The sequence below is a fragment of the Stenella coeruleoalba genome (genome assembly GCF_951394435.1).
Source record: "Stenella coeruleoalba genome assembly, chromosome: 6".
NCBI classification, from domain to species: Eukaryota; Metazoa; Chordata; class Mammalia; order Artiodactyla; family Delphinidae; genus Stenella; species Stenella coeruleoalba.
In genome coordinates, this window is record NC_137151.1 from 99,909,680 (window position 1) to 99,931,459 (window position 21,780).

The following is a 21,780-nucleotide window of genomic DNA, read 5'->3' on the forward strand; positions in this document are numbered from 1 at the left end:
CACCTAGCAGTTAACAAATACATGAAAGCTTGTAAAATATAGTCAAGGAGTACTTTCCCGAGAAGCTTATGATCATTTAAGAGTATTCATTATTATTGTGGTAAATATATGTAGCATAAAATTTACCATTCTAACATTTTTAGGTATATCTCATCACTTTTGATCAGTTATACTTCATGGATTACTTTTCTAAACACTATGAATACTACAGCTTAACCATTTCATGGGTGATAAAATCACCATTCAGACAATGAGCTGGTGTGCTGGCCACAGCAGTGTCTCAAAGACCAGCTTCTCTCCCGTACTGGGAGGACTTCAGTCCTTGTGGTGCCCCTTCCCTCCCCACCCTCGATGGACTCAGATGCTAGCTCCGAGGTCTGAAGTTTCTTTGCCTCCCTCATCCTAAGCAGCTGAATCAACTTCTCTCTCCACCCCTTTCATTATCCCATTCCATCCACCCCATTGCCATCAGCGGGGTGGAGACTCAGCTTATAAGTGTGCAGAAGAAAACCCCAGAAGCAAGAAACTAGAATAACTTGCTCCTGCTAACAAAACAAACCAGAAAACACAGTAGGGGCCAAGACCTCAGAGTCGCTGAGTTCCAAATCCTTCCTTATCCCAAGGAGACAGACTGCCTGCCTCTCTATTCTAAGCTCAGGCAATGTGGCTTAAGCAAACGCATAGGAGGAATTCAAGCCTCAAGATCCATTTTCAGCTTCCCCCAGATCCTCATGTGCCTTTTTATCCTTACTCCATCTTGCCCAGCCAAATGTGAAAGCCTGTGTAAAGACCATTACATGTCTCACTTTGAAAGGACTTTAATGCCCTTATGAACTAACTCCTGGCTAAAATCTTTGGTCCCATGGAGACAGAGAAAGCAGCAGCCAGCTGGAAAACAAAAAAAGAGTTGTTATCTCTACATTAAATTAAACTCAGATCTGCTTAATATCTTGGCCAACTTATGCCACAACTATGTTGGCCCTTTCTGCCACCCCAAAGTCTTCTGCGGCCAAAATGTACCATTGTGCTGCTGTCTGACACTGCGCCAGCAGGCCTGCGCCAAAGCCAAGTAACACCCTTCCTTCTTCGGGTTTTGGGATAGCAGGGGAGGGCTGCTAATTCCTTTTGTGACCACTGACTGAGAGCTGAGTGGCCAACAATTTGGTAAATTATATACACACCTAAAATGTCAGCTGCATCAGAGATTTTTGCTCTCTGTCTTTCCAGTAGCTGGGGGGAACCTTTAGGCTAAAGGCAATTCTAGAAGAGTTGGGTTTCCTAACCACATTCTGTGGGAGGGATGCTAGCAGAACTCCAAGCATGCAGGATCCCGAGCAGCAAAGAATCATCTTTGATAAGTGTGTATGCCAGTGATTCAAACCAATGGAAAGGGATGGGAATTAAAATTAGTCACAGTTATGAAAACACACACACACACACACACACACACAAGAGGAGAGAGAGAAGCTCTACCACAAAAGTCCTTTTTGGAATCAGACTAGCTGTAAATACAAAAACACACGTGGACACAGGTCAGCCATAGCTACGAATGTAGAATCTGTTAACTCCAAACTTTTGAAACACAAAAAGTGAATTCATAGCGTCACAAATCCATATGTATTTAGCCTGCATTCCTTTTTGGACTATAAGTTAATATATTCAGTGGGTTATCCAGTTCTTTATTCTAGAAATTTGCTGTTTTTGACAACTACAGGTCAATGGGTTGGATAGAATTGGAAATTCCGTTTCGACCACCATGCCAGTGTTCAAAACGGATCTGTAAAAATTTTAGGGACTAGGGGCTTCCCTGGTGGCGCAGTGGTTGAGAGTCCGCCTGCCGATGCAGGGGACGCGGGTTCGTGCCCCAGTCCGGGAAGATCCCACATGCCGCCGAGTGGCTGGGCCCGTGAGCCATGGCCGCTGAGCCTGTGCGTCTGGAGCCTGTGCTCCGCAACGGGAGAGGCCACAGCAGCGAGAGGCCCGCGTACAGCAAAAAAAAAAAAAAAAAAAATTTTAGGGGCTATGGCCTGTGTAGGGGAACTGGGTGGGGGGCTGGGCCTGACTGCTATGATCACACTGGCTACACCAAGTGTCCTGGGCTCTGGGATTCGTGCCACGTGTTGGCTCTCTGGCCAGCGATGGGTGCATGGGAACCCTGTTCTGGTCCCCTCTTTGCCATAGTATTCCCTCCCTCCACCCAGTGAAAGACTTGGTGGGGCTTTAGCAATGGTGGGGCTGGGCCTTGCTGCCAGGTGGATCTTGCTACCAGTTTGCCTCTAGAAATAGAGAACGTCAGTGCTGGAAGCAGACGGTACAGTGTAGCAGCTCGGAGTGCATGCCCACTGGCAAAGGGAATACCTACAGTTACAGCGGTAATCAGCAGGTAGTAGTTGTTATTTATGTTTTGATAAGTCTGAAAAATTTCATACAAAATTGAAAAAGCAAAAGAGTACGTGCTAGAACAGGAGAGCCTGGGTCCTGGCTCCTCCACTTTAGCTAGATGACTTTGGGCAAGTTCATTCCACTGGCAAAAGGTGGATGATAATTGTCCCGTCTTTTAGGGCTGTTGTGAGGATTAAATGAGATAATCCACGTAGATTTCAAACAAGATCTGGCCTAAAGTAAGCACTCAATAATACAAGTAACTAACATTTCTTGAGCATATAATAAAAAGTAGCCATTGTTAATCTAATTATTAGTACAACCTTCTCATCTTACAGACAAGATTTTAAGTGCCAGAGATAGGATGTGACTTGGTAAGGGACAGACTGCTATTGTTACCTTGGGTAGTAGGTTTCCTGAATGTTCCTTTCTCTTTCTCCTTGACTAAGTGCTATGACATGAGAGTGGAGTGAGCAGGCCCCTGGCCTTCAGTGAGACTGTGCCTTAACCACTCCGGGGGTGAAGCCCGCAGGCTGAGAATCCTGGCCCTTTCTAGCCCCTTCTACCTGCCTGTAGGATGATGAGTCCCTACTCCCAGCAGGCAGTAGGCAGAGAAAGGAGAAAAAGGTGAAACTCCAATCAGCAGTTTTATTACCCACCATTGCCTAGACTTTCTCTGCACCCTTGACCTCTCCTCCAGCCAAGAATCCATTCACAGTATCCTTCCCTGGATTTCCTTTTCTCATCAGGTCTACACCTTCCATTATTAATGCCCCAACTTTTTTTTTTTTTTTAATATTTATTTATTTATTTGGTTGCGCTGGGTCTTAGTTGCGGCAGGTGGGCTCCTTAGTTGCGGCTCACCAGCTCCTCAGTTGCAGCATATGAACACTTAGTTGCTGCATGCATGAGGGATCAAGTTCCCTGATCAGGGATCGAACCCGGGCCCCCTGCATTGGGAGCATGGAGTCTTAACCACTGCACCACCAGGGAAGCCCTGCTCTATCCTTTTATTGTCTGAGCTGCAGTGGGATCTCTGCTGTTAGCACCGAGAAAACCAACCCACCGTTCACCAGATAACCTGAGTGACGCTGCCCATCTTAGTAACAAACTCACTAAATGGCATATTCTCTTCCGCATGTTTTTATTGGCCAACTTTTGTGTGCTGGGCATTGTTTCGAACTGCCACTGGAGTGTAAGGTATTACAAAGACAATTTGTGTTTAAGGAATATAGGAAATCAGTAATATTTGACTTGTTTTTGTAAGCTGTCTTTTAGGTTGTATTTGTGAAAACGTTTCAAAGTTCTATTTAATGACAAGTTGAAATACCAGCTGACCTTTGGCAAATGGAAATCTTGCATTTGTCACTTAGAACTGAAGGGGCTAAGATCTGGCTCTCCTCCCAGGTTCCTGGCTGTGCCCAGAGCTTGGCTGCTTTATGCAAACTGGCTGGGAAACCCCAGAAAGTAGATACAGGTAGAGTGGCTTCCACAACTTAATCGCTTCTCAAGGATTCTATAATCATGGAACCAGAGTCCTAGAGCTAGAAAGGGCTTTAAAAATTGCTTAATTCAACCTTTTCACATCACAAATGAGGAAACTCAGGACCCAAGAAGTGAGGTGATAAAGGCAGTTTTTATCCAAATGCACTTGTGATTCTCCTCTTGGGAACAGAGGAGCCAAAGCCAGAGAAGAAAGTGGTCCAAAGATATACCGTATGAAATTGTCATTTAAAGATGCCATATAGGCTTCCCTGGTGGCTCAGTGGTTAAGAATCCACCTGCCAATGCAGGGGACATGGGTTCGAGCCCTGGTCCGGGAACATCCCACATGCTGTGGAGCAACTAAGCCTGTGCGCCACAACTACGGAGCCTGAGCTCTAGAGCCACGAGCCACAACTACTGAGCCGTGTACTGTAACTACTGAAGCCCCTGGCACTTAGAGCCGGTGCTCCGCAACAAGAGAAGCCACCACAATGAGAAACCCGCGCACCAAAAAGAAGAGTAGCCCCTGCTCGCTGCAAATAGAGAAAGCCTGTGCACGGCAACAAAGACCCAACGTAGCCAAAAATAAAATAAATTAAAAAAATAAAGATGCCATATAGCTTTAACCACACGGGTTAACAGGGTTGAGAATAATCCCTATGAGGGTTAAGTTAAAAATGCATTGTTGTTTTTTTTTAAAAAAAAGAAACTTGGCTTTTATAAGCTGTGAGAAGTGACAGGGATGGAAATATTTTCAGAGGTACGCTGTGTTTCCACTCCTGACGAAGACTTAATGGAACACATGGATTCAGGGAGACGCGTGGGATTTTAACACAATTCAACATCAGCTAATTCTAAGAGTAAAGGCCCTTCAGTCCAGCTCCCTTCCACCTCAACATTAAAGGAAGCTAGAAAGCCAATTACACTCGCAGCAGGGCCTCTCCCCAACTGCAAGGGAAGAATGTACTGCAAATCTGTGTGTGCTTTACAAGCTAGTAAAATTATAATTGCAGGTGGGAAGGAACATGGGTTCTCTTTGTTTCTGCCAACATTTCAGTCTGGGAAGCTCCTCCCTTTTATAGTTGCAGAAATAGCGTGGACTTAGTATTTTTTTTTTAGCACACAAAATAGGTATTCTATGGTTCTATAAAACTTACAGAATGCTTTTTGTTAAAACTGAAAAGACATCTGTGTGCAGCCCACCAAAAGGGCATGCATTCTTCAGAGACAGGTGCCGAATGTGCCTACCTTTACTTGGAAGCCAAAACCCACCTTCTGGTTCAAGCTCTGAAGGTCTCTCAGCAAGACTAACAAAGGTGGCGAGGCTGGGAGGGTAATACCTGACTTGTTCTAGCAGAGCCCTAGGGAGATCTTGTTGCCGGGGGAGAAGGTGTGGGGCAGGGGGATCTCGAGGTGCAATTCCCCTGTGGGGTCACTGGGGACGTCTGGTCTAGGAGCACCCTGGAGGCAGGAGGAAGCTTTCCCTGTCAAGGTGCTGTTCCGTATGGTGACTGTGCAACTGTTGCTGCAGCAGGATCCTGTGGTCTAGACACCCTTGCAGAATCTGAGAGGCAGAACTGGGGTGTAGCCAGCATTACTTCTGTGGTGATAACTGCAGTCTAGTGTCCACAGATGCAGAGTCTTGGTGCCACTGAAGAAAGCTACAGGGAGCCATTTATAAAAGTCCACATCTCCTAGCAACACTATACCAGTACTTGTACCACTGGTACAGCTCCTATCTCCTAAGCCTTACGTGTTAAGCAGAGTTCTAAGTGTCATACATGCTAACTCTTCTAAGCCTCATAAACACATTTTGGGGCAGGTACTATTATTATCCCCACTTCAGAAATGAAGTGCTTCTCGAGGCACCAAGTGAAGTGACTTGCCCAAGGTCACCTAGTGAGTCTAGGGTGAGCATCTGAATGTGGGCAGCCAGTCTCCAAGGCTTCAGTGCATAACCACTGCACCGTTCAGCCCCTCTGCAATGCCCAAGGTCGGGTGTCATCACCCCTTTGGAGACCTTTGCTCCAGGCAGAAACTTCATCCCATGTTGGCCTCACACTGGCCTGCTGGTCTCCTAAAAGCTCCTGACAGCCATCTTAGTTTTGATTTCTATTTAATTTTCCACCTCACAAAGCAGTGACAGGGAGGGAGAATCTGGTGATACCTTTTGAATATGATTTATTAACCAATAGCTTGAGGAAATGTAGGGCTTCCTTGCTGCCACCTGACCTTTGTCTTCAGCCTTCCGAATGTTTGCATTACTGCCCTGACCTTGCAAAGTGACCTGGAATAGCTTGCCTGTTTCCTTGTGTGTGTCCACTTTCAGAGCCCAGCTGTCAGCCTGTGCAAGTCTGTCAGTTAGCATCTCAAGGGTTCGGAATGGGGTCTGCAGCCTTTTGAGGAACACAATCTAACACTAACCTCCAAATTCCTTCCCGTAATTGAGCATTCATTAGTTTGACGGAACAAAAGCAGGCATTCTCTTTTATAAAGCAGAGGTCAAAACCAGTAGCTGTGTTTTGTTTGGCCTGCAGAGTGTTTAAATATTGAGAAATTTCACATAAAAATACGAATTTCCGGCTTCTCTTGGAAAAGGGGAAGGGATGACAGCTCTGGGGCTCTGAGTACCAGCTGTCCCCTTCAGAGGTGGATGCTCTCTCCGGCTTCTCATCATGGCCTGAAGTCTCACCTCAGGCCTGCTTCGGGCACGGGCGCCACTTTCCTGGCCTCTGCAGGAATCAGAGTCAACAAAACCCTGTTCTGAAGCCATATTTCCCTCCTCTAAAATGTGAACTGGCTTGGTTAGGCTGGTGTACCAGGACAGAACTTGGAGAGCTGGTGTTCCCAGAGGGCAGGTGCTGTGCCTTTTCTCTCCTGTCCCTGCACTTGGCATGGTAAGTGTCTGGTACATAACAGACATTGATCACTTTCTCCTTATGGATGAATAAGTGAGTGACTAGCTCCCTGGAACAGAGTGAGCTTCTGAGTGACAGAAACCAGCTCCCCAGCTACGGAAGTCCAGGCTTATTAATGCTTCAATAGCTTTTTGAATGACCGAGGCACCCTACACCTTTTCTTTATTTATTGTGCTATAAAGATCTTTCCTGCTGTCACAAATGAGACTGAATCTTGTTTAAAATTCCAGAAGCAAGTATGTTGATGGTTTACTAGAAGTTAGCCAGAAATTAAAATAAAAAACAAAGAACAATGTGAAAAGCTGCCCCCGTCAACCTTAAAATTTTTCCTCAGAAAGATGGGGGTGATAATTATTGAAAAGCAGCAAGTTCCAAATGTAGATGGAATTGCAGGCCACTAACACATGCAGCCAACAGTTCTCGCTAAGATACACGAGCTAATGCAGTCCTGTGAGGCTGCCATGCTTCCTGGCTCCATCTCTAGAGCATCAGGCGAATGAACTTTGTCTCTCTCTTTTTTTAATTTTATTGAAGTATAGTTGATTTACAATGTTGTGTTAATTTCTGCTGTACAGCAAAGTGACTCAGTTATACATATATATATATTCTTTTTCATATTCGTTTCCATTATGGTTTATCAAAGGATATTGAATATAGTTCCCTGTGCTCTACAGTAGGACCTTGCTGTTCACCCATTCTTTATGTAATAGCTTGTGTCTGCTAATCCCAAACGCCCGATCCTTCCCACCCCTCCCCACTCCCGCTTGGCAACCACAAGTCTGTTCTCTATGTCTGTGAGCCTGTTTCTGTTTTGTAGCTATGTTCACTGGTGTCCTATTTTAGGTTCCGCATGTCTTGACTATGGTAAATAGTGCTGTTATGAACATAGGGGTGCATGTATCTTTTCAAATTTTAGTTTTGTCTGGATATATGCTCAGGAGTGGGATTGCTGGATCATATGGTGATTCTATTTTTAGTTTTCTGAGGAACCTCCACACTGTTTTCCATAGTAGCTGCACCAATTTACATTCCCGCCAACAGTGTAGGAGGCTTCTCTTTTCTCCACACTCCCTCCAGCATTTGTTATCTGTAGACTGTTTAATGATGGCCAAGCGAATGAATTTTGAAAGTGCTAGAAACCTCATCAGCCCTCGACACCTGACTAGACAGAGCCTTCTTAGAATCCCTCTGGCCCCTTGTAGACCAACCACAAATGTGAGAATGGCTGGCATGAGACATCAAGGGGTAAAATCCCACCGGCTGTCACTAGGTTGCAGCAGAATTATAGTTAGCCTCTACTAATTCTTGGCACCCAGGCAGAATAACAGGGCTTTGACCATAGCCATCAAGAAACACTAGTCCTTTTCTGAGAAAATGAGCCCTCTCAGATTCAGGGCCGGCATGGCTCCGGGCATGTAGTATGTGCTAAATAAATATTTGCTGAATGAATAAATGAATAGAGAGAACACCTAGGCAGTTCTCTTGATAGAGAACTGGGCTCATGCTTCAGATGTGCAGGTGGGATGGAAAGATTCTAAACTCTACACTCTTTGCTGCTTTAGGCACATCACAGACTCTTTCATTTCTGAGGAAAGTGATGTGATACCATCATACTTATACCATGAATGTTTTGAGACAAGCTATCAAAATCTTGAAGCATGCAGACAGAACTGTCAAAATCAGTAATGAAAATTACTCTTCAGAAATGTCCAAGTCAGCAATGAGAGTTTTCTCCTGCTTGCCTCCATTCCAGAAACACCGTGGGTTAAGGTCACCGAGGGGTCTGAAGCTACCAAGGCCTGGAAGTCCTCATCCCATTGCCCTCTGCCTAGCTCATGCCTATAAAGACTCACCTCTTAATCTAGAATCACAGCCAGTCGGAAGCCTTCCCTGACAGCCAGGTTACTGGGCGTTCCAGTTACTATTGCTATAAAACAAATTACCCCCAAACCTAGTGGTGTAAAACAGTCAATATGTTCAGATTCTGTAGGTCAGGATTTCAGACAGGACACAGTAGAGACGGCTTGTCTCTCCTCCATGGTATCTGCAGTCTCATCGTAGCCTCTGCTGGAAAGACTTGAAGTCTAGGTGGGGAGTCATTTGGCGGTATCTTTACTCACATGTCTGGCGGTTGATGATGGCTGTCATCTGGAATGACTACATGTGGCCTCTCTCTGTGGGGTCTCTGCACGGGCTAGCATGGGCTTCCTTAAAACATGGTGGCTGGTTTACAAGAGTGAGCATTCCCAAAGAGTGGCAGGTTGAAGCTGTATCACTTTTTATGACCTAGCCTTAGAAGTCACATAGCATCACTTCCATGGTCACAGGCCCACCCAAATTCAGAAAAAAAAGATGCTACTTCTCAATAGGAAGAATGTCAAAGTCTCAGCATAAGAAGGGAATGTGGGATGGGAGATACTGTTGTGGATATCTTTGTGAAATATCATCTTCCACACTGGGTTGGATGTGTTTCCTGAGTACCCTGAGTTCAACTCCCCCTGACTTAAAAAAAAAAAATGCTTGTGTGCCTCCCTCCCTAGACTGTGAGCTCAGGGAGGGAAGGGACTGTGACTTACTCACCTTTGCCTCCTCTGTTGCACAGTGCCTGGCACAGTCAACACGCATTTACTGAATTGAACCAAATAGAAAGGAAGAATCAGAAGGACTCCTGGGGCCCCTTTCATGCTGGCTGTTGGTGGCATGAGGGAAGTTTGACCAGGGCAATAAAAGAAATGTGAGAGAAAAGTACCTAAACACCTTTCTGGGGCCCAAGGCTATTCCCTGTGACTGTATCACGTATGATAAGGGGGTTTTTGCTTCCTTATGTTTCTCACACTGTATATAGGAAATAACTACAAGAATTGTAACTGACTTCATGTATTTCTCCTCTTGAGCTTTTCGGAAATATTTTTTTCCCCTTTATATCTCTGTGTCATAAAAATGGGAAGTACGAGATGCCATTACCCAAGAGGCTGCCTTTTTTTTATACACATACACTCAGGGTACAGCAGAAAGAACATTGGATAAGGAGTCAGAAAACCTCGGCTTCAGTCTTGGTTCAGTCACTGAGCAGAAGCTGTGTAGTTTTGGTATGCCAGCTAATTTTTCTAAATCTCAGTTTTCTTGCCTATAAAGTGGGTATTAAAAAGGTAGTAACACAGTATACAAAAACAACATGCTATTACAAAACACGGTGGTTTTAAAATATGTTCACACATTCTTTGACATGCCTCCTTTCAGAAAGTAGAGTCTAATTCGCCCCAGAAACGTGGGCCTGACTTAGTGATGATTTCAAGTGAACAGAACGTGGAAGTGATGCTGACTTCCAAGGAGAGGTCACGTGGCTTTGATTCTCCCAGGTCACTCACAAGCCAGCCAGCATCTCATGAGGACACTCATTAAGCAGCTCGTGGAAAGGCCCATGTGGGGAGAAGCAGAGGCCTCCCACCAGCAATCAGCACCAACTTGCCAGCTGGGGGAGTAACCCACCTTGGAAGCAGATGCTCTAGCCAGTCAAGGCTTCTTCAGATGATGCAGTCCTGACCAACCAACATCAGGACTGCAGCCTCCTGACAGATTCTGTACCCACACTGCCCAACTAAACTGCTCCTGAATTCCCTGACCCACAGAAATCATGGGAGGCAGTAAATGTCTACTTTCGTTTTAGGTTACTAAGTTGTGGGGTAATTTGTTACGCAGCACTAGATAACTAATACACAGAACCATGCCCCACTAACCAACCAAAGGTATGGTAGGCATTTGTTTCTCTGATCACATGATGGGTTAGTTTTGAGTCACCAGGAGGGGGCAAGAAAGGGTTTGGATCAAAAGATATTTATGTGTGAGGTGGCAGGCTGAGGGGTCAGGCAGGGGGAAGAGTGCAATTCCACCTTTAGTAAGAGTGACACTAACCTTACTTTCTATCTTTAAGTAAACTGTCTTTGAAACCAGGCCCTCACCTAGTCAGTATTACAATGCTTTTTAATACGTGGGAAACAACAACAACACAAACTCCAAATCAACAACAAAACCCAGATGGCTGGAAGCCAAAGTAGACGTGGGGGCCAGGAAAGTGGACTCCGGGAAAATGATCTCAGTGCTGACCGAGCACCATCCAGGGGTATAGCTGCATCTTCATCTACTAGCAGGCTGTTTATACTCGAGGGGCTTACGGTTGGCTTCTGGACTCCTTATCTCTGAGCTCGTTCTCACCTGGACCACAAGCCCCTCCATCCAACACTCAGCACCCAAGGTCATCTTTCTGACCTCGTTTCCCAACAGGAGCAAGAACTGTGCCCTTGGCTAGCCACGTTTCCTGCCGCAGCCCCCGTCGGCCTTCCCCAGTCCTTCACCGCATCTGTGGGCTGAGTGTGTGGCTGTAGTCAGGGGTGGGGCCTGGATCTGCAGGCAGGCAAAGTTTTCTCTGGGCAAAGGCTAACCAGCTGGCACAAGGAACAATCTGCGCTACCACCTTGTTAATCATCTGTATGAACCCACTCGGCCAATCGGCCCCATCACCAAAACGCCAGCAGTCATGAGCGGCAGGCCTCCGAGGACTGAATGCCTCAGGGAAGGAGTCAGAAGACCCAGGCTCCAGTCCTGGTACTTGTCACTTCTCCCTCTCCCCTTCCCCCGGGATCTGAAACACCGTGAGGCAGGAACTGTTCCCACCTGCTCTCCTGACAACGGTGACTTTCCATTTGCCCTGCTGCCAACCTGCCAGTCCTTCAAAGAGCAACTTTCGGTCCCTTCACTTCACCCTGAAACACCCACATTCACTGTTTAAAACCCCCCTTATTTAAAAGGAATGATTTGTTCCCCGAATGACTTACGGTCCTCTTTCCTAACTCATTCACTGGCTGCACCGACCCTGATGAAAGCTGCTAACAGAGATTTAGTGATGTTTTAATGGAGGCCTCATTCTGGTCTCGTCCCAGATTATGCTCAGGGGCTTCTGAAGGCTGTGACGGCTGCAGGGGACACAGGCTCTGGCCATGGAGCAACACAGACGAGCTGTCACGCTTTGTTTTTCTGCTGGTTAAATCCAAATGCTCCTAATTAGTTAAACTGACCGCTAAGGCCGGGGTGGACAATGGTGTGGGGATCAGGGGTGCTGAGAGGCTATGAATACAAGTTCCTCGGGCTCCTGAGGCCTGGGGACCAGTGACTTGGTTGTGGGCACTGAGGCACTGTGTCCCTGGGGGCTGCAGATTCAAAGACGTCAGCCCTCGTGTGAATAAAGGTCATCACCTGTTACTTCTTCGGTGAAAGGGCAGCTGTGCTGGGTGCCCACTTAGGCTCAGCCTTTGTCTGCTGACTCTGTGAATAGCACCCACAGAGAATAACATTCTCTGATTCTGTGTTTGCTTGGTGGGGCAGAGCCACAGAAAATAACTCGCGAACTTCCTCGAAGAAGTATTCAGCCAAGTATGTTTTTAAAAAGTGGCCTCGAAATGCCTTGAACGTCACCTTTTGGTGGTTGTACTCACTAGCTAGAACACACTAGAAAATCTTCATGGTAGGGCCACCAATTTGCATTGTTTCTTCAGGAGCCAATTCTGACAAATGTTTAGGTCACAAGGATGACAATTCCTGAACTCCATGGGTGTGGGGGACTAGAGAAAAAGCTAACTGAAAAGCCAGCTAGCAGTTCAAGAAGGTTTAATGTTCAGAAAGTTTGCAACATTGAACAACCCACTGTTGCTCCAATATGTAAAAAGCAGAGATTTTATTTGGTTTTAGAATTCTGTGCATTATTTTACAAAGTAGCATTTCTTTTTTTTGTTTGTTTTTTCATCTCCCTCTTTTTTTGTTGTTTTTGTTTTTGTTTTTTGTGGTACGCGGGCCTCTCACTGTTGTGGCCTCTCCCGTTGCGGAGCACAGACTCCGGACGCGCAGGCTCAGCGGCCATGGCTCACGGGTCCAGCTGCTCCACGGCATGTGGGATCTTCCCGGACCGGGGCACGAACCCGTGTCCCCTGCATCGGCAGACGGACTCTCAACCACTGCGCCACCAGGGAAGCCCCATCTCCCTCTTTTTTAAATTAAAAAAATTTTTTTTTCATTGGGGTATAGTTGTTTTACAATGTTGTGTTAGTTTCTACTGTACGGTGAAGTGGAGTTCCCTGTGCTACACAGCAGGTTCTCATTAGTTATCTATTTTATACATATTAGCGTATATATGTCAATTCCAGCATTACTAATATCATTTTGTTTAAGGGCTTATGTTAAATTAATTCGTTTGCTTTTCTTTTAAAGGAAGAGAGTGCGAATGAGTTCAGGATACTGTATGTATGTCTGTGTATTTATCCATCCATCCATTGATTCATTGAACATTTACATGCCCAGTTGCTTAGTATAAATGTTCATTGCTTTAGCATAAAACGAACAGTTCAGACTGTTCTAGGCCCCCTGGAAAGGCAGTATGCATCTGATTTGCTCCTCGCTTTTCAAGGCTCTTGAGGGCTATGGGTCCTCTCCCCTGGCACCCTTCCCACTTCACATCTCTTAGTAAGTACTCCAAATTTCAGACTCTTCCATCATTTTCTCATAATTAAAACTTATCTATTGAAATCTATCTCCCCTCAGTTGATTATCCTGTGCTTTCAACTTATTAATAAGACAAAAGAATTTGTGCCAAAATAATAATTTACTCTTCCCAGGTAATATACAGGCATACCTCAGACATACTGTGGGTTCGGCTCCAGAGCACTGAGATAAAGCAAATATCACCATAAAGCGAGTCATATGAATTTTTGGTTTCCCAGTACATATGAAAATTGTTTACACTATACTGCAGTCTATTAAGTGTACAAGCATTATGTCTAAAAATAAGTACATGCCTTGGGCTTCCCTGGTGGCGCAGTGGTTGAGAGTCCACCTGCCGATGCAGGGGACGTGGGTTTGTGCCCCGGTCCAGGAGGATCCCACATGCCGCGGAGCGGCTGGGCCCGTGAGCCATGGCCGCTGAGCCTGCGCGTCCGGAGCCTGTGCTCTGCAACAGGAGAGGCCACTGCTCCGCAATGGGAGAGGCCACAACAGTGAGAGGCCCGCTTACCACAAAAACAAAAACAAACAAAACAAACAAACAAAAAGCACATGCCTTAATTAAAAAGTACTTTATTTCTAAAAGCTGCTGACCATTATCTGACAATGCAGGGTTGCCACGAACCTTCAATAGGTGAAAAACACAATATCTGCAAAGTGCAATAAAATGCAATAAAATGAGGTATGCCTCAGTTTCATATTAACTAGAATCGAATGGCCTTAACCTGGAGGCAGGGGCTAGTTTGAAAACTCAGGGCCCAGGGAAGGTGAACAATGGGGAAGCCAGCTCCTGAGATGGTCCCACAAGAGGTGTGTGTGTGTGTTGGCAGGTGCGGTGGTGAGCGGTGGAGGGAGCGGGTGAGGAGGGGGCCACCCTAACCCACCGCCCCACCCCTGGGATCATCCAGTACCCTTTCTCACGGATCGGGTACAAATAGAATCATTCACTGCTTAACTTACATACGTCCCAAAGGTGAGTAACACCAGAAGAGTTAGTCATTTATAGACATTTTAGGTTTTTGTCACAAGAGCACAGGTAGCCACAATTTAGAAGTCAAGTCTGACCGTTCCTTTCAGCAAGTAGAAGGAACTTCAGAAGAAGCCTCCTATCACTTACACGGTCCGAGGAATGACACAGTAAACCATGGCTCCGATTTGCTCCTTAATAGCAGCCAGGATCTCTTGAACGCTAACTCACATACACTAATGTATTCTGCTGATAAGATGTGGGACGTTCTTGTCAGTGTTAAAAGCACCAAAGGGATCTGAGTAAGGAGAAGGTTTCTCGCACACTCAACAGGGAAAGGGGAGAACTAACACAAAAAGCTAACGCACTGAGGGTTACAGTATTGTCTCTGCTGTCCCACTGGAGCATATCTTTTTATTGTATTCCTGTTGTAAAGTCTTCCCTTGAATTTCTGATAATGCTGGGTAGACTGAAAATAACGAAACATAAATTCTATTCTACTTTCCCTTCTCAAAGTAGCCAAGTGGGAAAAAAGCTCTTAGAAAGCAGCCCCATTTCCCCATTAAAAACACGCACCAGCACCAGTCCATTCATTCACATACGCTTAGCCATTGCCTGCCAAATCCTTTCTGAGGAATTGTTCTATCATTTCAAAACACCACCATGCATTCAAACCTCCTGAAAGTTTGTTTATAAGATTTTACCTTTTAAAAAACCAGTATATTCTGTCAGATTTACATTCAAAGAGCATAGGTTGAATGTTCTTCTAACAATATCTACTTTGCTGAACAGAAATTCATTTGAAATTCCAAACTTAAATGAATAACTCAAACGGGTGTGCCCTCCTCAACCCCCCCACCCAGCTCCCGGGATTTGGAGAGTCTCTGCCCCCATCTTCTTCGCCCTTCCTTGGTCCTGCTACTAGGACAGGAGAAGTATTGATACTTGCTCTGTCTTACATGTTAAAATGCCGCCACTGATTAGGTAATGACTGTGTGGGGGTCATCTACTACCTTTGCCTGTGCTAGGAAAACCCAGTGAGCAACTTATTTATTGGTGAAATAAAAAGACAGTTAGGGGCTTCCCTGGGGGCGCAGTGGTTAAGAATCCACCTGCCAATGCAGGGGACATGGGTTTGATCCCTGGTCCGGGAAGATCCCACATGCCGCGGAGCAACTAAGCCTGTGCGCCACAACTACTGAGCCTACACTCTAGAGCCCGCGAGTCACAACTATTGAGCCCACGAGCCACAACTACTGAAGCCCGCGCGCCTAGAGCCCATGCTCCACAACAAGAGAAGCCACCGCAATGAGAAGCCCATGCAGCGCAATGAAGAGTAGCCTCCGCTTGCTGCAACTAGAGAAAGACTGCATGCAGCAACGAAGACCCAACACAGCCAAAAGAAAAAAAAAAGACAATTAGGGACTTTGCACCGGCATAAGCTACAAATGTTGCCAATAATTGGCAACGCTGAGCACTCACTGGCCAGTGGGCAGGTGACTACAGCTCCCAGAACAACTAGAAGGAGTCCCCTTTGCTAAGCAGTGTCAGTGAGTGCTATTTATTTCCCAGGTCCAAGTGTACAAAAGTAGAGAGAGTGCGTGCAAAGAGGCCAGTGAATTCAAATACTAAGAAGAGGAGGAAAAACTGTCTTGAATGTCATTTCAGAGGCATTAAGGGAGTTTGAAATCTTCTGCCAATTTGTTGAATTGAGTCTACCTGCTGAAACTTTTGGGATTGTTACTTATAAAAATGAAAACAGAGAGAGAGGAAAAGGTTGCACATTTTTTGCTACCAGAATTCTTTCAGCATCTTTATTTGGGTGGTATTAGTGTTTTGTTTACTACATTATTTTAAGATTATTGTATATTTACTTAAATTATAAATCCCCTTTTACCATGTTTATTAAATTTTTACCTTTTTTTTCTTTCTGGAGAGGAAGATATCTACATTTTGTTTTTTAAATAAAAGCTAATGGGAAAACTCAAATTCACTTGAGAGAAACTTGTAGAAAGGAACCTAGGCCTTTAGGAAGGATATTCATATTGCCATTATTTGAGATTAATTCTTCAGTTACTTGGTTGCGTTTCTTCCTCTTCCCTGCGAAAGTTATAAACTGAAATTCATTCTGCTATCGTTATTTCATACGATAGAAGAGATGCTTTTATAGACACCTTTATTTTAGGAGTAAGGATGGGAATCAAATGGGAGAAACAACTTGCTCTGAAACTCCTGAAGCTGACTTGAAACAGGGTGATGCAGACCCCAGACAGAGGCTGAAATGGTACAGGCCGAGCTGGGGCTGGGAGCTGGGTCAGTCAGGCTGGGTTTCCTGCTACCCCTGACACGCTCTGTCACAAAGCAATAGTATTTTTTCCCCCTTCTTGTGTTACCTTTTCTTACCTATTTGCAAGAACAGTTCCGATCCAGAAAACACGCCAGAAATTTACTCTGAAACCAAGGGAAGATGGGGCAGAGGTGCCCTTCAGTACTGATAGCCTAAATGTAGACAGATCAAAAGCTAAATCCAATTTAACCCACCTCAGGCAGAAAAAAATAATTGAATTAAACTTCCTCTAAATACGATAGGTTTGGGGATCTTAAATCCAGGCACAAAGAACCAGGTTAGAGTGAACTGTGGAGTAAATGGATGAAGGGAGCTCTGGCTGCCCCCGCCCACAGGGAGTTTGATAAGCTGTTGATTGCCTCTATCGCTTTACTACGGAGGCTGAAAACTGATTAAGCTGCTTATGGGGCTCCGAGGCTGATGGCCCACCAAGAATACTGGTGCCACTGATTTAGGTAAGCTGCTCGGCATGTATGGTTTGATTATTACAATGGAGGAAAAAAAAAGAAAAGAAAAAAAGACAGCAGGGTGTAGGAAAGCTTTAAAAAAGAAGGCTTTATTATGCCAAATAGCTACACTACTTTGACACTGTAAAATGAATATGGAATTACTGATTCTTTCTCTTCATCTGGTATCAAAACTCATTTTTGAAAGGCTTGCTCAAAAAGTACTCACTTTGGGGCCCACCCATTCTATTTTAAACCACCTTTACAAGAAGATGTCACTGGTGCCTTTAAACATACTTCTCCAGTGGTAAGAGTCTCGGTCCTCAGATACTAAGATCAGGTAGAGTCCTAGAAAATATATAAATGTAAACTGGGTCTTGTATCTGATTCTTCCCCTTGAACACCACTGGGCAATCATAATTAAAACTGTATCTCTTTCCACTCCAGTCAGCAGATCACTGGTGCCTGATTACGTAGTAAAGGACAGCAAGACTGAAGGAGGGGAAGGAGCTGATATGTGCAAATAGGTTTAAACTGGATGTACAAGTGGAAATTAAAACCCTAGTATTCTCTCACCCTCTCCAACTAAAATGCTCTAGAACTATTTCTACCTTTTAAAATAACCTGCCTACTTCTGGTGGGATAAAGAGAACACAAAACTCTTAGTTTAAATTACTTTTCAAGGTTTTACTTATTTTTTAAGTCTTGAAAAATGAGTGAAGGATCTGAACACAGATTAAGTTGACCTCATTCTTCTGGACAAAACAGCAAGAAACAAAAGAACCGAATCACAGCAGTTTGAGATGTTCTGAAAGTTGTCACAATTTTTTTTTTTTTTTTGGTCATTGACTCTTGAAAGAATCCACAATATATGGAAAAGAAAGCAATGCTTTCATGTAGTGTCTGAAAGCTTCTTAGGGAGTGAGCTGTTGATTTAAATGATTAACCAAAGCTTAACATATTCAGAATTTTGGGTTGAACAGACAAAATGTTGGTTTTCTTCCCGGCTGCTAACCTGGTCAGTCATTAAAAGGAGATACGTACACAAATAAAAGTATAAGAAGATGATTTTGACTCTTACATGCTCTGTTGTGTTTTACTAAAATTTAGCGTCATCCAACTGTTTGACGTGAGCACAAGTCAAAGAGTTTAATATATTCATTGCCTTTTATATCTTTTTTTCCCTTGTACAACTTTTTTTGTTGATATAATTCACATACCATAAAATTGACTCTTTTAAAGTATACAATTCACTGGCTGCTTTTAGTATAGTTTCAAAGTTGTGCAACCATCACCACTAATTCCAGAACACCTTCATCAGCCCCAAAGGAAACCGCACACCATCAGCAGCCACTCCTCACGCCCGGCTCTCCCCAGGCCCTGGCAACCACTCACCTACTTTGTCTCTATGGATTGGCCTATTTCGGACATCCTAAGAGAAGTCCACATAAAATAAGAATCATAAAATAGGTATTCATTTCTGTCTGGCTTCTTTCAACATGCTGTTCTTAAGGTTCATCCGTGCTGTAGTATGTATCAGTACTTCACTCCTTTTTATGGCCGAATACTATTCCACTGCGTGGGTATATGACATTTTGTTTATCCATTCATTAGCTGATGAACATTTGGGTTGTTGCCACTCTTTAGCTGTTATGAATAATGCTGCTTTGAACATTCCTGTACAAGTGTTTATGTGGACATATGTTTTCAACCCTCTAGGGTATATGCCTAGCAGTGGAATTGCTGGGTCACAGGGTAATTCTACGTTTAACTTTTTGAGGGACTGCCGAACTATTTCCCTAAGTGGCCGCACCACTTTCCATTCCCAGCAGTGTATGGGAGCTCCAGTTTCTCTATATCCTTGCCAGCATTTCTTATTGTCCTAGAATATCTTTTTATACTAAGTTTTCTTTTCTCATTCTGAACAGAAAATAATTGATTATTAGGGCTTGTGAATAAAACTACTCCAATGAGGGCAGAATTCAGTGCCAAAGCCATAATCAACAAACACATTTTCCCAGGGAGAAAACAGGAATGAAATGGGCCCTCTAAGCGCTTACCTGCTGCAGATCAGCGAGGGAATACAGGTGGATCTGCTGAAGGAGGTATTCTCTGGGGAAAATTCTGAAAACAGACAGAAACACAGATAAATTGTGGTGTTGCCACAAAGCACACTTTTTCTGAGAAGTTTCCAAGTCTCGTTCAAGAATCCCTTTCCACCTAATACTCTTCCTCCCCACATCCTCTGAGAAACCTGTAATAATACCTTTTTCCAGATACTTTTCTTTCTAACACAAATACCAAAAACGGGGTAAGGGTGTGATCTTTGATTTCTGATGTAGTCCAGGGTGCTAGGAGCACAGTGCAATGGGCCAGGCCTGAGGACCAGAGTGCCAGGTTTCCTGTACCAGCTGCGTCCCTAACAAACTGTGTCATCTCAGGGAAGTCTTAAAACCCACCTAGCTTCAGATCCTTCATTGGTTAATGAAGGTGACTGAACTTGGTGTCTTAAATCTCTTTCCAGCTCTATGAGTCTATGTCTAGATGAATAGATTTTAGAGTTGAGAAAATCAGCTGGGGGGGCAACCTGGGTGTCTTTGCCTGGAGGCTCCTATGGCTTTCATTAAGGGAGATGGCAGTGCCAAACACCACTTAGTGAGCTATCCTCTTACGTGCACAGTGATGAGTTTTGGAACCTAGGTACAGATGGGAATAATGGGACAAAATATTTCAAATTGAGACTCCCTGACAAAGTCCAATATCTTTGGCTACTGTCAATTCATAGCATCTGGATAAATGACGGTGAGTGAACAGGAAAAACAAATCAGTTAGGGACAAGCAAACAGGTACCGAAGCATAGATGGTTAGAAAACACCACACACACACACACACACACACACACACACACACACGTATACACAAAACAAAACTCATGGTGCTAGCATTTTCTCTTTGTCTTAGGATACAAGAAAATTGCATAATACCACCTAAATGAAAGAAGCCACCAACTCAATTAACATTTATGACTATCTGCTACATGCCAAGCACTGTGCCAGGCACTAGGAATTATGAATTATGAGTGAGACAGTCACAGTACCTGAGCATATCAGAGCATATCAAGGAGAATAAAGTCAAGCTAGGGAAAGATACATAAACTGATCATTACAACACAACATGGTAACATGAAAATAAGAGTTATATGCACAGGGTACATATTTTTAGATTGGTCTAGCATGGTAGGTCCCAACCTTGGCCGTCTATTAGAATCACTTGGGAAGCTTTTGAAAATAATAGGGCATAAGTATGGGTAGAACCCAGAAATCAGTCTTCAAACAAAAACTCTTGTGGTGATTAGTGCAGCCAAGGTTTAGAACCACTGGCCTAACTCGTAGCTTGTTGGGGAATTCATTACTCAGTCTTTCAATTAAGTATGCATTATTGGACAAATCCTAGAGATTAAGTCCTTTACCCTTCCATTCATCTATCTAGCCATCCAATTCTGATTAAGCACAACTGTGCACCAGCTCCTGTACTAGGCCACTGAAAAAAGGGCACTGGGCCAATTAGGTGAAGTTCATCCCCCATGGAGGTCTGGGACAGGCATATTCTAGTTTGGAGCACTCCTGATAAATATATGATAGGCTCTGAAGATTTCTGCTGAAAATTCCTGTTTCATCCACAAGAGTGCGAACGGACCAAGTGAGTGACACGGCCCTTATACTCCGGGGAATAAAATTCAGTTCCTAAGGGTAGGCTCCCTTCAACTCTAATGGTTTGGGGCCGAACCTGTGGCAGGTAGCAGCACATAGTCCCAGCCCAGCTGGGGAGGGTGTAGGGAAAGTGCTCAATCCCTCCATGCGGGATGAAGCTTCCCTACAAAGAGGGCCCCCTACTGTAGAAGGTAGACCACGGTCCCAGGAGGGACCATGAGACATGACCAACTTCCATTTTCAATAACACACACGTATGACAGAGATGATCGAGAGGGCTACTCCTCATGACCCCCTACAGGATTAACAATAAGAGAAGTCTGCTTCAGGTGTGGCCCTCAACGTACATCATTTAATTCTCACAACAACCCCGCGTGGTAAGTACAACCTCCATTTTATGTGAGAGGGAACTGAGGCTCAGAGGCAAAAACTAATTTGCCCAGGGTCACAAGCTGGGATTCAAGGCCAGGACTTTCTGACGCCAAAGGCCTGTGCTTCTACTTTCCAGGAGATGAAGGTGGAGGACGGAGGGAGGTGGGTTTGAGCTGACCATCTAATATAGCTATATAATACATCTCTCTTCCAGGTAGGTGTTTATGACTGTTCAGGCCAGCAGCAATATAGAGCCATTGGTCCTTTTTAAAAGAAGGAAAGTAACACTGACGCGTTTGGTCATGCCCACTTCCTGAAGGCAGCCGGGAGGGTGGAGAGACTGCAGGCAGGGACAGTCCTGACCACGTACCCCAGCGGCTCTTCCAGGGTAACCACAAGGCGAAAGCGAAAGGGGTGAGTGTGTAGACACAGGAGAACTTATGGAAGGACTGACAGCATTTGGAATTGAAGGCGACTCTGAAGTCCTAGCTTGGGAGACAGGATGGTGATGTCATTGACCAACACAGGGCAGGCTGCTGGGGGGAGGGGGAAAAGCACTGAGATTTAATTGTGCTGAATATCAAGTGCTTGTGTGGAGGACAGCAGG

The 21,780-nt window shown here is 44.7% G+C and overlaps 1 protein-coding gene across 4 annotated transcripts in view; it reads right to left on the reverse strand.

Moving 5' to 3' along the window:
- PLEKHM3 (pleckstrin homology domain containing M3) overlaps positions 1-21,780 on the reverse strand; it is a 189,006-nt gene that overhangs the window by 68,714 nt on the left and 98,512 nt on the right. For all 4 annotated transcript variants that reach the window (XM_079925285.1, XM_079925287.1, XM_079925286.1 and 1 more), the window contains exon 6: positions 19,152-19,215. In XM_079925285.1, coding sequence (XP_079781411.1) covers positions 19,152-19,215 — 64 coding nt within the window. The remainder of the gene's footprint in view (positions 1-19,151; positions 19,216-21,780) is intronic.